The sequence below is a fragment of the Lingula anatina genome, chromosome 6, assembly GCF_051362555.1.
Source record: "Lingula anatina isolate TDL-2025a chromosome 6, LinAna3.0, whole genome shotgun sequence".
In the NCBI taxonomy this organism is placed as follows: domain Eukaryota; kingdom Metazoa; phylum Brachiopoda; class Lingulata; order Lingulida; family Lingulidae; genus Lingula; species Lingula anatina.
The window spans coordinates 10,358,890-10,376,361 of NC_141772.1; the positions used below are offsets into that span (position 1 = coordinate 10,358,890).

At 37.9% G+C, this 17,472-nt stretch overlaps 3 protein-coding genes across 3 annotated transcripts; all 3 read right to left on the bottom strand.

Annotated features, from left to right (window-relative positions):
* Nucleotides 1-125: 125 nt before the first annotated feature.
* Nucleotides 126-3,777, bottom strand: LOC147761120 (uncharacterized). Its single transcript, XM_087014615.1, has 2 exons — nt 3,405-3,777; nt 126-2,237 (listed from the first exon to the last, which is right to left on the bottom strand). The coding sequence occupies exons 1-2, from the start codon at nt 3,666-3,668 to the stop codon at nt 1,503-1,505; spliced, it is 999 nt and encodes a 332-aa protein (XP_086870741.1). The 5' UTR covers nt 3,669-3,777; the 3' UTR covers nt 126-1,502.
* A 2,691-nt stretch (nt 3,778-6,468) lies between these two features.
* Nucleotides 6,469-8,550, bottom strand: LOC106174329 (uncharacterized). The gene is made up of 2 exons (XM_013555839.2): nt 8,191-8,550; nt 6,469-7,282 (listed from the first exon to the last, which is right to left on the bottom strand). The coding sequence occupies exons 1-2, from the start codon at nt 8,467-8,469 to the stop codon at nt 6,548-6,550; spliced, it is 1,014 nt and encodes a 337-aa protein (XP_013411293.2). The 5' UTR covers nt 8,470-8,550; the 3' UTR covers nt 6,469-6,547.
* A 5,381-nt stretch (nt 8,551-13,931) lies between these two features.
* LOC106179280 (uncharacterized) lies at nt 13,932-16,321 on the bottom strand. Its single transcript, XM_087014569.1, has 2 exons — nt 15,974-16,321; nt 13,932-15,628 (listed from the first exon to the last, which is right to left on the bottom strand). Exons 1-2 carry the CDS (start codon nt 16,241-16,243, stop codon nt 14,897-14,899), a joined length of 1,002 nt encoding a protein of 333 aa, XP_086870695.1. The 5' UTR covers nt 16,244-16,321; the 3' UTR covers nt 13,932-14,896.
* Between the last annotated feature and the right edge of the window lie 1,151 nt (nt 16,322-17,472).

Genomic DNA, 17,472 nt, shown 5'->3' on the forward strand with positions numbered 1-17,472 from the left:
TTGCACAGTACTTATAGTGGTATCGGACATACAGTGTAGCTGTCAACTTGGCACATGTGTACTGTGTTTATATCTTCAAGAGCTAATGTTTATTGATAGGCAATAAAATACAAAAACACATGGAATGTCTTTTTCTTTTAAAAGTATATTATTCATTTTTCAATTAAAATCTTAAATACAGAAAACAAAAATTAAATTAAGCAAAATTAAATCTGTTTCACTTTTTATTTTGGACTCATGGCATTCAACTGCGGATAAACTGCAAAGCAGTTCCTTTGGTTGACAGATACTCAAAATTGCCGCTATTCTTCAGGGCCACTGTAAAGTCAATACATGAAAAGGTATAGTGAGCAATCTAGGGTAGCGTAAAACGGCTTTTACAATATCTTAACTGACCTGCAATAGATATATCAAATTGATATAGAGCTCCCTTTATATAATTTAAACTTGTGATAGCAAAAGTAAAAAGTGATGTAATACATGTACATGTACGAATGTCCAGTTTAAATGTCAAATTAATTTTTACATGATGATATGGTCTATAAGGATGATTCTAGTTTGCATTTGAACTTTCATTATTTTAAATGGCTTGACTTTGCATATATTGATTTATCACCAAAACTATTTCACATTTGAAAGTGACTGCACAAAAATACAAGTATGAAGAAACGGGAAGTACATTTCTTTTCGGTTAAAAAATCTTTGAATAAAATTCTTTCAAAGTACTATAATTATAGTGAAAATATACACACAGGCGTTCCAATATTATGTAATGTATATAACACATCGTCTACATGTGTTCCTGCTACTTGCTTTACATGTAGTCTACAAAGCTTAAAAATGTGTCCCATACCATTGTTCTGGAAAAAAAAAACAAGTCAGTCCAGCTGTGTTCTAAAGCTAAAAACACACTGAAAACTACCTTCATAACAAGACTCATCGTTCAAATACATTTGACTGTCTGCTAAAGCCTACAAGGTATTACAATGTGTTGCACGCCCTTGTTCTGGAGAAACAGATTAATGTAACTGTAGGTCTACATGTATATGGACAGCACACTACAATTTCACCCTCACCATTCTCAAACAATTTCACTGGTTACAGAGCACGGATTTTTTAAAACTTTTACCATATACACACGCTGCTTTTTACAACTTGGTCCATGGCCACAAAATTATGCGATCTTGTATCAACATACGACCCCCCCCCCCCCCCCCCCCCCCCGCCAATTACGCTCTTCCTCCCGCATAAGGCTTGACTACGGTGACAATTCTTTTAAAGTCGCTTCATCTAGGGAATATAATTTACCGTCACTTTTACCACGTAGGGTGGATTATCCGGATACTTTTAAAAGAAAACACAAGACTTACCGATTTAAGAAGTTCCATGAACGTAGTTTTTATATATGGCTTTTTAAAATGAGTGGCGAAGTAGTTTTAATTTCTACATAATTTGCTTCAACCTTTTTTCCTTTTCTTTTTGTAGACATTGTGTTGTAAAGTTTATCGTCTGCATGTTGCACAACAAATACATGCTACTATAAGTGATATTACTATGAATGCTGACAGTGATATCAATATTATCATAATTTGTTGTTCTGAAAAGAAATTATAGTTGGCTTTGGGGGTCAAGAGAGAATCAGTGTAGTTGCCAGGAATAATGTGACAGCACCCACAGTTTGGTAAATCACCAGGCTCACATCCCAGTGGGTCGACGATAGTTTCATTAGCGGTTTGGTTGGCCACGACTAGGACAGTCTTGTCAACAGTATCCGGGCAATCATAGACGTCAACTTGCATCGTAGCCTTCTCATGGTCAGTCATGACGACAGACACTTTGTAACCGCATTCTTGACGTATGTCATACTGAATGGTGTTGTGTACTACCAAGGGGTAAAAGTCAGCAACAGTTTTCATGCTTTGGTGTAGGTATTCTTTGACATCCGAGTATTTGGCTTCAAATGAAAATATTCTGGCGTTGTAGGTGTTTGGGGGTACCACGTGGAATAAAACGATTACATAAAGGTCCGTTCCCTCAATATTGTACACAAATGATCCTTCAGGCTCTTCATCTTCTCTGGCTTGATCAAACTCAAGGACAGTGGCTTGCCCTGGGCCGATTCTCTCTGGTGGAATTCCTTTCATGTAAGATGCCTTAGTATACACTACCGGATTCACCAAAGCTTTTGTGTCCAGGAAGTTACGTATACTTACAACACAAGTGCGAGTAACGGGATCCTGAAAGTGTGACATTTGACACATTTGAAAATTGCTATGTACAGTGTATGTAGCTGACATCAATTAACACAGGTGGATGGAAGATTTTGCTGGGATAAGATATCAAGAAAGTAAAACCTTGTGCGGCGTCGGTGAGTTAACATGCTAGCTGCGGGTCATAAATCCCCGAGCTGACTTTTGCCAAAGTCATTATTTTGTATAATATTGACACTAATAGAGAATGATAACATTTCTGTTGCCTGTAACATTAATCTAAGGACAAAAAACTGCGTTAATTCATATATTGACGAAAAACGGTTTAATCGAAAAAAATAAATAAAATCGGCATACAAAGTTTCAAAATGGAAATTCGTAAAAATAAATGGCCCCATTCAGAATAGGGGACTAAGTAGTCCGAGTGACAAAATGGCTGACCCACTTGAATTCTTCCCCACGGGATATCTATTCAGTGTCTATTAGCGAATTAGACTGCAAGCTTTGTAGTGGGTCGCCATAGTTGACCCTTGGACTAGTTAGTCCCCTATTTTGACTGGGGCCTATAATATCTGGCTTTGCACTGAATAAATTATAACCCTGCAAATGTGGAATATTCAGATGGATTCATTTAGATTCATTTGGATTCATTTGACAACATCTTTATGAGAAAATTATGTGCAAGTCGATCATTGTATTGCCACACATTGATATATGTTGTTGAAAAATGACCTATTCAGCATCTGGACTACAGGTAGTACATGCAGCAGTAGATTAAGATCAGAGAGAGAGAGAGGTTGAGTGAGAGAGATAGCTAGGAGTGAGAGAGAGAGAGAGAGAGAGGTTGAGTGAGAGAGAGAGAGGTTGAGTGAGAGAGATAGCTAGGAGAGAGAGAGAGAGAGAGAGAGAGAGAGAGAGAGGTTGAGAGAGAGAGAGAGAGAGAGAGAGAGAGAGATGGAGAGGTTGAGTGAGAGAGATTTAAAATTAAAAGAAGCTACATGTACATGTGACTATGAATTGGAAAAGTTGGCGTAGCCGAGTGACTCATATTCTGAAAAGTGTTTTCCTTTTCTTTTTCGGTCTCTCTTTAAGGCTATCTCTCTTTGTCTTTGTATATTTGTTTGTCTGCATGAGAGTGAGAGAGAGAAAGAGACAGAGAGAGAGGGGGAAAGACAGAGAACCAATCCTACTCACAGGCAAATTATTCAGTATGGCGTAGATAACGTCCAGTCCTAACCTTGCAACGGCAACGACCACTCCGACTACTACAGCATCCCTCTCAACACGTGTCTTAGCATCTTCCATGAGCGGACTATCTTCCAGTTCTGCTCCTCGTACAACCCGGTCAGAAGCTTCTTTGTCCACCGGGTCATCAGACGAAATGTGGTCAGCAGGCGCTACACCAAGCAGGACGAAAAGCAAAAGCAGAATGACCGTGGACATAAACCTGGAATTCATACTGCAATGTATGTCTTATTAAGCCACGCCTTACTTTCGCTTTGTCAAGGTTACAGTGCGTGGCTTGCCTGGATATTAATATCGTTATACACTGTACCTGAATAAGTGACTCACTATAAAGGCCTACTCCCTGCTTTTGTGCCAATACCTGTATGACCCTAATGTAAGTTTGAACACAGAGGGTATGCACACAAGCGTGCTATTCTGCGAACTGCTTTGTCATAAATTCTTCGATAACAAACATTTAAGAAAAGTTTCTATTGCGATTATTCTGATAAGTTCATGTTTCCCTTGTCAGATCTACAGCGGAATTTAATGCAACAGCTTCTAATTCATGAAGCTATATATATAAAAAAGAGCGACATTATTTTATACTATTGTTTCATCTGGTATGTCTCAAAAGCAGTGTAACACAAACTTCAAGTGCTCCTTAATTTCTTTATAAAATCAAAAGGTGAACTCAGCAAACCGAAAATTAATGTGCGTTTATTCGTGCACTCTTAAGCGGCGTAGATGTCTGCCAAGCCTACTGAAGCTGCTAGGGGGTAATTAATTATCATTTAACAGCTTCAGTACGCGTGCCTGACATCTATGCCGCTTAAGTTGAAAGCAATATAACGAGAAAAATCTCTGAAATGGATCGATCCTGTTAGACCGACACATGACACGCCAACGTCAACACATGCGTACAGCGTAAAGCGTTTTTTACAGTATCTCAACTGACCTGAAATACCCGGTACATCTATCGAAATGATTTAAACTTGTGATAGCAAAAGTAAAACGTGATGTAAATACGGCTGTCCAATTTAAATGTCAGCTTTATTTTTACATGATGATATGGTATATAAGGTGTCTCTCCATACCGTTTCGAGCCATTGTCATTTTCGTGATTGTATAATTTCTGTTTGTAGATTTTGCTAAAAGAAGTGTATATTTTAAAATTATATTGAAGGCCGTTAAAATCACACTTAATGTGCCAAATATTTGTAAACCGTCAGCAAAAAGCAGAACTCTTTGTCCTTTCGAAAGCTGCTTTTACAGTATCTTAACTGACCTGAAATACACCTAACAAACGCAAAGGTAGTTGGGATTTAATTAAGCTAGGGCGTATTTTCGTGGTGATATTGAATTCAATGGATCTGTTGACCAGGGACACTCGATTTACGACCCACCTCATATGTCTATAAGACGCTTTTCAAACGTTCTGTAGATTATAGAGATTTTGGAAATCATAAAAGAAAAAAATATTTTCAGCTTTAAAGTTCCGTTAGATCAATATGTACATTGGATGTAGTTCACTCGAAAGAAAGAAAATGCGTTTGTTAAACTGATGATTTCCATGAATGACAAAGACAAAAGATGAAAAATGATCCAAGTTTGTATTTTTGCATTATTATTTTCATTATTCTAAATGGCTTAACTTTGCAAATATTGATTAATAACTAAAATTATATCACATTTAAAACTGAATGCACAAAATTACAAGTATGAAGAACATTAATAACTCTTTTTCGGTGAAAAAACAATTATAGTTTAAGTATACACCCAGGCATTCCAATATTATTTAATGTATATAACACATTGTCAAAATGTGTTCCTGCTGCTTGTTATATATGTAGTCTACAAAGCATGACAATATGTTCAATACCATTGTTCGGGAGAAACGAGTCAATCAACACTGAAAACTATCTTCATAATAAGACTCTTCGTTAAACTACATTTTGACTGTCGACTGCGTAAGCCTAAGAGCGCATTCTCAACGAAATAAGCCAGGCTTTACAAAGCCGGTGACCTAAAAATGGCGGACGTACATAAAAGAAAAACCGCCTAATCTTTTAATAGTCTCTCCGCCTCTCACACGCCTCCCCACACGTCGTCCCGGCGGGGTACAGTAATTAAATCTCGGCTCCGAACATTAATATTTCCGCGAATATCTCTGGTGATATTATCTCCGTAGATAGTCGATTCATTGCTGCTCTACGGGCCAAATTATTCCTTTTTCGTCTCTGTTTTCAAAGATAATAGAACAGAAGAGCTTTTTTCCTTCGATCGCCTTCAGCCGCCATGCTTTCTTTACCACGAGTTTAACTGATGAGCATGCGCACTTAATATTTCTCAGGTAGCTTCCGCATGGCGAACGGAGACGCGATTTAATTACTGTACCCCGCAGGGACGACGTGTGGGGAGGCGGAGAGACTATTATGAGATTAGGCGGTTTTTCTTTCATGTACGTCCGCCATTTTTAGGTCACCGGCTTTGTAAAGCCTGGCTTACTTCGTTGAGAATGCGCTCTAAAAGGCATTAAAACGTGTTCTATGCCCTTTTTCTGGAGAAACAGACTAATTAGACTGCACACTACAATTTTAAATTTACCGTCACATCACCCCTATTCCCAAACAATTTCATTGGTTGCATATAAAAGCACGGATTCTTTTTAAACTTTTTCTGTATATGCTAACGCTGCTTTCACAGCTTGGCCCATGGCCCACACCTCGCCGGTGTGGTGTAAAGCCGTGAGCGAGATTCTGCGAGATTTTAGAAGGACTGCTTTCACCCCCACGCCATCTAGCGGCAGACCCTCAAAGCTGTTATTCCCAATTACGCATTTCCTTATCGTAAGGCTCGTCTCGTCACATATGGTGACAATCTTTTAAAGTCGCTTCATCTAGGGAATGGAATTTACTTGCACTTCTACCACGTAGGATGGATTATCGAACTACTTTTAAACGGGAACTCAAGATTTATCTTTTTAATAAATTCTAAGAATATTTTTTTTACTTATAACTTCAAATGGTGAGTGACATTGTTTGCTAAAATAATTTTTCCTTTTCTTTTAGTAACTTTTTTTTATTTTTCACGTTGTACTGGTATTGTAAAGTCTACCGTCTGTGTCTTTTGTAGAAAATAGCAATTATTAGCAGAACTAGTAAAACTGCTACTAGTTGTGATAGCGCTATAGCTAGAATTTGTTCTATTGACAAAGAATTAGAGTTGGCGTTGGAGCTCGAGAGAGAATCAGTGTAGTTGCCGGAGATATTGTGGCAGCACCCACAGTTTGGTAAATCGCCAGGCTCACATCCCAGTGGGTCAATGATAGTTTCATTGGTGGTTTGATTGGTCACGACTAGGACAGTCTTGTCAATAGTATCCGGGCAATCATAGACGTCAACTTGCATCGTAGCCCTCTCGTGGTCATTCATGATGACAGACACTTTGTAACCACATTCTTGACGTATGTCATACTGAATGGTGTCGTGTGCTACTAAGGGATAAAAATCCGCAACAGTTTTCATGCTTTGGTGTAGGTATTCTTTGACGTCCGAGTACTCAACGTCATAAGTAAATATTCTGGCGTTGTAGGTGTTTGGGGGTACCACGTGGAATAAAACGGTTACATAAAGGTCCGTTCCCTCAATATTGTACACAAATGAGCCTTCAGGTTTTTCATCCTTTCCGGCTTGATCAAACTCGAGCACAGTGGCTTCCCCTGGGCCGATTCTCTCTGGTGGAATTCCTTTCATGTTAGATGCCGTAGGATACACTACCGGATTCACCAAGGCCTTTGTATCCAGGAAGTTACGTATACTCACAACACAAGTGCGAGTAATGGGATCCTGAAAGAGTGATATTTCAATATATAATGTCCATGTTAAGTGATGTAGAAATTCAATGTAAAGTACATGTAATTGGTATTAATGTATGAATATTGTATATCAGTAGAAGATGATGGTAAGTATTGCCAATTTTGGGTACTGACTTGTTTTGTTTGTTATACTGTTCTTATGCTGAGGGTGTAGCACGTACGTGCTGGTACACCTGAGTCCAACTCAAATCAACACTGAAAGGAGGTTAGTGACGGTGGGAGGCAATGTGTTGTTTTAGACTGACAGTACAGAGACTAAAATCAAGTGTATCTTAGGATAATATCAACTTTGTTTATCAACTATTTATTTTATTAATGAATTGATGAGAAGCGAGTTTTCCTATTAAAAAAAATGAACTAAAATGAAGAAAGTAAATTAATAAAATGGGCAAGCCAAGCCAAGTTTAAATATAAACAATATTTTACTTTGCTCTGAACTAAAAGAAATTTTAACCGAATAAATTGAGGGTATTGAAATATCACTTTGAATCCAAGCTTTTAGTCGATTATTCAGTTCAATATGTCCCAGGAGTCATGAATTCATTTGACAGCACCATTAACGCCTTTAAATGGAACGAGCAACAGGACTTAAGTATCGAGAGAGCCGAATGATTTATTATCTGAGATCTTTTAACTTCTGTCAACTTCTGTCTTCCCCCTCTCTTCAATTTCAATTTATTAAACCTTTAAGCCCTACGGCTCATCAGAATATAAAACAGTGACAATATAAAGTTATATCTAATCAACTACCATGACTACAATAACCACTACCGATACAATAACTACTTTCTGTTACTCACATTCTGTTTGCCTGTGTGTGCGTTTTTCTGCGAGAGAGAGAGAGAGAGAGAGAGAGAGAGTAAAAAAAGACACACTTACGGGCACATTTTTCAGTATGGTGTTGATGAAGCCCAGTATTAAGTTACCACCAGCAATGACCGCACCGACAACTGCAACATCCTTCTCAACACGAACTAGTATCTCAGCATCGTCGTTGGGCAGAGAATACAGGTATTCCAGTTCTGCCTCTCTTCTAACACGGTCCACCGGGTCGTCAGACGAAATGTCTTCAGCAAGGGTTATACCAAGCAGGACGAAAAGCAGAAATAACATGACCGTGGACATAATTCTGAAATCCATGGACATGTTTGAATACATGTAAGTATGTAGCAGATGTATGTCTAAACCGCCATTTTCTTTCTGTTTGGGAAATTTACAGCACACAGCACGCCTAATAGGAATCGATAAACACTTTTCACAGTAGGTGACCCCTTTATCAAGAGCAAACATGTCAAGATAAGGATTACAAACGCGCAACTTTCTGTTTCGATCTTCGTGATAAGTAGGGGATTTTTATGAAAATGTATTTATGGGGTAAAATAATTGATCACATCATTTTGTAAAGTGACCGTAGCGTCGACAGGGAGTCTAAATGAAATTATTTAGCATCTTAAAGTAACTTTATTACTTTATTAAAAGGACTTGACGGGGGGGGGGGGGGGGGGGGGGGGGGGGGGGAGGAGGGGGGGCAACTTACCCCGGGGTCCAACTAGCCCCGGTCTCCCCTACATGTGTACCTTTTTTATTCTTACTGACACTACACGATGGAAGAAATGGCCACCTAACGCCCAAATACAGAGGAAACAAAAATTGATTCATATTTTAAATCTTCCGGAGAATATTACAAAATGCTCAGCTGTTAATGATCTGCCCTGCTATAACTGCGCATGCCGTTTTTGTCGTAAAACCGAATATATTATATTTCTATGAGTTATTCACTATGTTTTTATTGTGAAATATAGACCTCATACGAAGAGATATTATCCCTTTGACTGAATTACAAAATGTATTAATAGACCGTGAAAACAAGGAAAATAGAAGCAGGGAGGAAGAGCTAACGCTACCTTTTCGATACACGATTTTGTTTAAATCCCTTTAATCAGCTGATTACTGGAAACCCGAAACGGACAAATAAAATTGCGATCTATATATACGCCTGTCGTTGGGTTATATTCTCCCCTACATAAAGTGTCACCTCTAACGCAATGCTTAAAGTGATACAGAAAATCATGTAACTTTTTCAAATTCTAAAGGGATTTTTTTACACACCAAATGATCGATTTTCCAACCAATGAATAAACTAACCGTAGTTTAAAAAAATAATTTATTTTGATGGGGAATAAAATTAAGTTGCTCATTGATGGATACAGGCGAATTTCAATAGCAGTCATGGTAAAAGAGAGATTTAGAACTCAAAAACCGTCTATAGATCGTGATTATTTCACCAGGGTTGGATAGTACTTATCTTAATGATATGAATTAAAGGAGAGGTGTTCAAGAAGAAATGTATTTGGTTATATAACGACTTAACACGCATTGTATAAAAAACCGCGTGTGCTTTTAGACCCGCCTCTTGGTAGATGTACATCTATGGTTGAGTTATATGGGCTAGTGCTAGTTTTGTGCGTTGCAGTCTCTGTTAAGTTATTACAATCTCATGAAAGTCTCTGTTAATGAGTTCAATTCTGCATCATTCACATGTGACCATGAATTAATATGCTCAATGAAAAATTACAAAGATGAAACATTGGGCTCCGCAACTCGAAAGCATCGCGTATTGCGAATAGCGATATCACATAGAGGCTACAATGTACTACATATATGGGACGAGTATGGGCGAGTTATGGAGTCGAGAAGTTTGCTGCGCGGTCGCAGGGGCCAGCTACGGTAGCGTAAGCTTTTCCTCCCTGCCTCTATAACAATAACCTCCCAGCCTCTATAACAAAAACAATAAGAGACACATATATTTAGATCGATCTATTCCCCTGGGGAGTCTCACAAGTTGGTCAGCTTAATCGGCTTAAATGTCTGTCCCGCCTACTAAAAGCTGTAAGGGTGTAATTAACTTTCGTGCGCGCTCGGCTCCCGGAAGCTGACAGCAATTTAGTGTGAATCCCTACGGAGTTAGGTCTATCCAGATGGATTGATCTAAATCTGTGGGAACCCAGTCTAAGACGGCACACACTTCATGTTAAAGCCACGCCGAGTAATCATTATAAAAACTGTATACTAACAACCAGTGGCACAACCTCCACATTTAGTAAAGACAAAGCTGCTTGTTTTGACATCAAACGTAAAGACTGGATGGGGGGAAAATACCATCGTGTCTTTACTGTACGTAACGCAAAACACGTATTTCTAATCGTATTTATTCTGTACTCACGCCCCATTAGAGAGAATAGATTGTGTTTATAAACTTACATAATCTAAAAATAGATAATGCGGGTAGCAAACACTAGCGGCGTGGACTCTAACAGACACCATGCGTACAGGGAAGGAGCGCATAAGTAAATTACTGATCGCGTGATCATCTGAGATGGGAGTCCGTCCTCGCATAACGCGATGGGGAGTAAATTGATGCACGCTATAATCAAATTTAATGGACACCTATTAACTTGGCAGTATTGCACCTTGTTCTAAGCTGTCCTATTTTTTTTTCTTTTTTCTTTGCTTCTTACAGTCGGGTGATTGGACCTAAGCTATTTTTAAATTCTAAATTAAAATGAATTTGATAGTTATTTTTTGGGTAGTTTCTATGATTTTCTACCGCCAATCAGTATGTGGCCCAGACCAGTAAACACTCCCGATCTTCAAGGGAGTCTCCGAATTTGGGGACATATCTACCTACACTGTAAAAACAGTGCTTAGCATTTAAATACATACAACATACGTTAAGCACCTATACGCATTCAGAAATATGTGTAAAAGCTAAGCACGTATAGCTTTTCAAGCGTTTTACAGAAGAAAATGCTAGACACATTGGCAGTGTTACACGTTTAGCTATGTGCTTAGCTTCACCGGTATATGGATCTATAATAAGTCTATCACAAGCTAAGCACATTGGCTAAGCACTTCCCCTGCTAAGCGCGTGAGGCTGCTAAACACATGGAGCTGCTATAGGTGTGGAATTCCTAAACGTGTGGAGCTGCTGAACAATACCCTCTACCAAGGCCGCAGTTCTTGGGGACATTTTTCGCTGAGACGACATTAGATCAAATTGACTATCTATTTATCTAGAGACATATCTGTGAATATCTGTGAAAAATCAATCTGTCGCCCTGGTAGAGGGTAGCTGAACAACAAGTTTAGCTCTTCAAGCTTCTTTCAGAAGAAATAAAAAATGTTTAGCATTCTTAGAAACGTCGCACTTTTAGCTATGTGGTTAGTTTCACCGGTCCCATAAGTTTATTACAAGGCTCAACAATTTGGCTTAACACTTCCCCTTGTAAACGTGTGGAGCTGTTGAAGGCGTGGAGCAGTCTGCTCGAACGCTTTGTGTCCTTCCTTGCAGTAACGCGTGCTTACTTAAAATAGGCCTATTAAAGATGCATACAAAGTCAATTTTTTGCTCAGAAACCAACCAAATACCAGTATATAGTTTCGTAAAAGTATAATTAAGAAAATTGCCAGAAGGCATTAATTAATATTACCTGAAAAATGATATTTGAATGGATTTTTCTGTTAGCTTACTATCCTGTATATACATGGGGCAGAAAAGTAGGTCACATAAGTAGGTTAAATTTCTGACCAAATTTTTAAAGAGCAGTCTAAAGCTCTTTTATGGCTGATCGAGTGATTTATTCAGTTTTTCCCTTTATTTGAGTCGTATAAGAATCTAGTAGAAGTGGTTTATATGTGTTACTGGCAACCCACGCTCCACCGATGCTCGGTTCATATGTACCTTTAAGTAATAATCAAAATAACAAATAACGTTTTCACGACGTTATCAGATGGTTACATGCTGGTTATGGTATAGAAGAACATTATGGTAACGTTATGGGTGTTTTAATGATGTATAGTAACGTTATAATTTGTAAAAAGATTCGAAGACAGTTTCTACAAAATTTTATGATACATGTAATGTCATTTTGTGCAGTTTTATAAGCGTGTTTATAACATTCTGGAAAAACATTATATAATGTTTTGAAAACATTTTTTTATATAAATATCCAAAACACGTCTTATGCTGTTTGAACTACAGTTAGCGGTTAATTCCAAAATGGGCTTGGGGTTAGTCGGCGACTAGAGAGGTGCGAATTGTAGAATATTCGGACTATCGGTACCGAAATAACCAGCATGTGATGAAAGCTTAAATAAAGTATTATAATGAATACCCCACCATCATCCTGATGTTCTATTGTTCATTACTTCCGGAAAAAAATAAATAGATATCAATACCGTAACGCATTTTATCAAAATATGGAGAAAGGTGTTTTAAAGTAAAAATGATAGTTGTTTCGTGCCTTTAGTGAACTAGTGAATTTTCCTAACCTGCTTTTGAGAAATACATTCCAATAAACTTCCTCGCAAGGTCAGCTAACACAAGGATGAACAAGTCCAGCTGTAAAGATGATAGTGGGAAGTCAGCGATGTTGACAGTTCACGGTACCCTGTTATAGAAAGAGATAACTATAGCAGTTAAAGGTGACCGGGAGCTCGTGTGTGTGTGCGTTCGCGCGAGCACGTGTGTGCGACCAAAACAGTTGAAACCCAAAAGTTAAACAAATACACCCTACATTTATAAGCCGTCAAACGTGTCATACTGCTAAACACAAGCGGGTAACATGTTAAGGAGCTAAGCATGTTAGGAGCTAAACGCGTCGAAAAAGTTAGACAAAACATGCGCTTAGAAATGTGTTTAGGAGCTAAACACTGTTTTTACAGTATATCTCCCAATTCAGTCTAAAATCTCCCCACATTTTTCTCTTTGTACTCGCGTTTAGACGGTCGGTGACTTCATTCATGAAATTGCGCTGTTACATAATTGATTTACTGATAGGGGTAAAGATAGCAGTAAACAATAATCTTTAAAAAATAAATGAATAGAGATAAATAAATGATAAAAAAAAAACTGGCACTAGTTTCTGATTGCCAGAATCGCTTTTAAAATACGAATCTAATTTCTAGTTGCCAGGTTTGTTTTAAAAAACGATACTAGTTTCTGTTTGCCAGAACAGTTATGAAAAACGTGACCAGTTTCTGGTTGCCGGGGCCATTTTTAAAAATCCAAACTAGAAACTAGACGCTCTGTAAAATTCATGGTCTCAGTTTGTGAGTTGGACTTTTCCGGTGAGTATCAAAACACGGATAAGTAAGTTTTATATTGTCGATTTCAGAAACCCAGTTTCTACGGAAATAATAATAATAATAATAATAATAATAATAATAATAATAATAATAATAAACAATTATTATCAAAATTTTGCGTCAAATTTGGTCGAAAGCGGGTAAAATTCATGGTCTCAGATTCTGAGTTGGAAAGTTCCGGTAAGTATCATAACACGAATAATTTTTTTTGTCGATTGCAACAGTCCAGTTTGAGCAAAGTGTTTGGAAAATCGAATCACAATCTTCCTTACACCGTATGTTCAATTGACGCTTTGTGCGCGTTATGGAAAGTACCGAGCTTTCGGATATCATAGAAAAGAAAAAAATATGGTATTTTAAACTTCGAAGTTCCGATTGATCAGTAAGGACACTGGATGTTGTTTAGTCAAAAATAAAAGGTTAGAATAATGATAAATACAAAAACGAACGAATGATTTTGTTTATATATGCATTCAGTAATATTATTTTTTAATTAATTAGGCTTACATGTACGTTTGCAGATATTGATTTATACCTAAAATTCTTTGACATTTTAACTTCTATGGTAAAAATAACAAGTATGAATACAAAAGCCGAAGTTTTCAGTTTCACTTCGGTTAAAATATTCTTTGAATCAAGTTCTCAAAAAGGTGCCGCATTTAAATTTAAAATGCAATGTATATAACACATCGTCATAATGTGTTCCTGCTGCTTGCTATAATGTAGTCTACAAAGCATAAAAATGTGTTCGATATCATTGTTCTGAAGAAACGAGTCAATCCAGCCGTGGTTGCAAAGCTAAAAACACACTGAAAACTACCTTCATAACAAGACTCATCGTTCAACTACATTTTGACTGTCTGCTTACATGTTATGAGCCTAAAAGGCATCAAAATGTGTTCCACGCCCTTTTTCTGGAGAAACAGACTAGTGGAACTGTAGGTCAACATTTATACATGTATGCACCGCACACTACAATTTTAAAATTACCGCCACGTCTCAAACAATTTCAATGGTTACACATAAAGCACGGGTTTGTTTTTAAACTTTTAATATATGAACATGCTCCTTTTACAACTTAGCCCACCATATTTATGCGATCTTTTATCAACATAAGACCCCCCAATTAATCCCTTCCGCCCATTTACTCTTAACACCGTGTAAGGCTCGACTTGTCACATATGGTAACAATTCATTTTTTGGGGATGCACCTAGGGTATGGAATTTACTGTCACTTTTACTATGCAAGATGGATTATCGGGCTTGTTTTATAGGGATCTTAAGATACACCAATATCTAATTAACAAATATTACAAATGGAATTTTCTTAAATGACTTATCAAAGTGAGTGACAAAGTAAGGTTTAATTTCTACATTATTTGCTTAATTATTTATCATTTTCTTTTAGTTATCATTTTTTTCTCGTTGTATTGTAAGTCTACTTCTTTTTCTTTTTATACAAATACTCTAAAAATCCCAGTAATATACAAAAAAATACTGATGCTGACACTATATAGATAATTTGATTCACTGTCAGGGAATTAGAGTTGGTGCTGGGAATCGTGGTTGGGTCAGTGAAGTTGCTCGAGATATTCTGGCAGCACCCACACCTTGGTAAATCACCCAGCTCACATCCCAGGGGGTCGACGATAATTTCCTCAGTGGTTTGGTTAGCCACTACTAAGGCAGTCTTGTCAATAGTATCCTGGCAATCATAGACGTCAACTTGCATCGTAGCCCTCTCGTGGTCAGTCATGACGACAGACACTTTGTAACCACATTCTTGACGCGTGTCATACTGAATGGTGTCGTCTGCTATCAAGGGGTAAAAGTCAGCTTCGGTCTTCATACCGTTGTGAAGGTTTACTTTGACATCCGAGTACGTGGTTTCATACGTAAGTATTCTGGCGTTGTAGGTGTTGGGGGGTACCACGTGGAACAATATGGTTACATAGAATTCCGTTCCTTCGATATTGTATACAAATGATCCTTCAGGTTCCCCACTACTTCCGACTTGATCAAACTCGAGGATTGTGGCTTGCCCTGGGCCGATTCTTTTCGGTGGAATTACTTTCATATTCGTTGCCTTGGTATACAATACCGGATTCACCAAGGCTTTTGTTTCCAGGAAGTTACGTATGCTTACAATACAAGTGCGAGTAATGGCCTCCTGAAATAGTGAAAATTGCAAAATAATGTTCAGTTTTTGGGTGTTGTAAAAATGTAATAATTGATAAATGAAGACAGACGGATCCAGGAATTCTTTTGATGATATATATAAAAACACACAAACACACACACACACACACACAGAAAGAGAGATTTAAAATAAGAGACAGAAGATATACATGTACTTGCGATTCAAAAGAATTTGCAAAACCGAATAACTCATACCTTTCAACTTCTGTAGGTCTGAATCCCTCTCTCTCATCATTAGTTTATGTACGTTTGTCTGTGAGAGAGAGAGTGAGAGAGAGAGAGAGAGATACTGTCTAGAGTCAAACAATGGACTTACGGGTAAATCATCCAGTATGGTGTTGAAAAAATCCCCTATTAACTCGCCAACAGAAATGATCGCTCCGAGAACTACATCATTCCTTTTGACACGTACTGCTATCTCAGCATCGTCTAAAAATGGGCTGTCCCCCAAATCTGCCCCTCTTAGAACGCGGTCAGAAGAATCTTTGTCCACCGGGTCATCTGGCGAAATGTGGTCAGCAGGGGCTGCACCCAGCAGGGCAAAAAGCAGAAAGAAAATGACCGTAGGCATTAACTTGAAATCCATACTGCAATGTATGTCTAAGCCACACCTTACAATCGGTTTGTCAAAGTTACAGTGCACAACTTGCCTGAATCACCTGAACGGGTGACATACCATGGGGCTGTTATCAGTGGCGGTGATATCAAAGTATCCAATTCAGAAATAGGGGTTCAGGTAGAAAACGCACGAGTTTTTGTTGTACACTGTTGCTCAAAATGGCTGTCACACACTCAATAGTTTTTTTGAAAACACCATCGGTTTTTAAAATTATATTTATGTAGATATTTTGGATTCAGTCCCCACAGCAATCAATGACCATTTGGTACTACCTAGGTCAAATGAAGAAAAAAATATTAAATCCAACCAAGGAGTTAGGCCCCTACAACGTTTAGCTATGTGTTTAGCTTCACTGGTATATGATTCTATAATGCGTTCATTAGAAAGCTAAACACATTGGCTAAACACTTCCTTTGCTAATCGCGTGGAGCTGCTAAACATATGAAGCTGCAAAATGTGTGGAACTCCTAAACGCGTGGAGCTGCTGAACAACATGTTTAACTTTTTAAGCTTCTCACAGATGAAAATGCTTAATATGTTAAGCAGTGTTGCACGTTTAGCTGTGTTTAGCTTCACAGGTTTATGATCCCATATCATAACAGCATTATTTCAAGGCTTAACACTTTGTCTAATCACTTCCCCTTCTAAACGTGTGGATAACTCCATGCAAAACAACGTGCCAGCTAAAAAAATCTTGTGGTAACGTTATAATGAATGTACAAAGATTTGAAGAAAGCTTTGTGATAACGTTATCTTGTGGAGTTTTACTAGCGTTTATAGAACATACTAGAAAAACATCATAATAACGTTTTCAAAACCTTTTTATAACTATCACCCCAAAAAAATTCTGACGCTGTTTGAACTAAATTTGTTAACTCCAAATTGTGCTTAGGGTTAATCGGCAACTAGAGCGGTCAGAATGGTAGAATCTTCGGACTATCGGTACGTACCCAAAATAACCGACGTGTGATGGAAGCTTAAATAAACTATTATACTGAATAACCCACCACCATCCTGATGTTCTAATGTTCGTTTCTCCCGGAAAGATTAAATAGTCATCAATACCCTAATGGACTTGATCAAAAGATGAGGAAGGTGCTTTAAAGTAACAGTGATAGTTGTTTGGTGTCTATAGTGAGCTCATGAATTGCCCCAACCTGATTTTCAGAAATACATTCTCATAAACTTGCTCGCAA

Excerpts from the sequence above, each read along its gene's own strand:
- LOC147761120 (XM_087014615.1), bottom strand. The coding sequence starts at position 3,668 with ATGAATTCCAGGTTTATGTCCACGGTCATTCTGCTTTTGCTTTTCGTC. Across the intron at positions 2,238-3,404 it reads CCATACTGAATAATTTGCCT|GATCCCGTTACTCGCACTTG; the intron begins GTGAGTAGGATT and ends TCACACTTTCAG.
- LOC106174329 (XM_013555839.2), bottom strand. The coding sequence starts at position 8,469 with ATGTATTCAAACATGTCCATGGATTTCAGAATTATGTCCACGGTCATG. Across the intron at positions 7,283-8,190 it reads CCATACTGAAAAATGTGCCC|GATCCCATTACTCGCACTTG; the intron begins GTAAGTGTGTCT and ends TCACTCTTTCAG.
- LOC106179280 (XM_087014569.1), bottom strand. The coding sequence starts at position 16,243 with ATGGATTTCAAGTTAATGCCTACGGTCATTTTCTTTCTGCTTTTTGCC. Across the intron at positions 15,629-15,973 it reads CCATACTGGATGATTTACCC|GAGGCCATTACTCGCACTTG; the intron begins GTAAGTCCATTG and ends TCACTATTTCAG.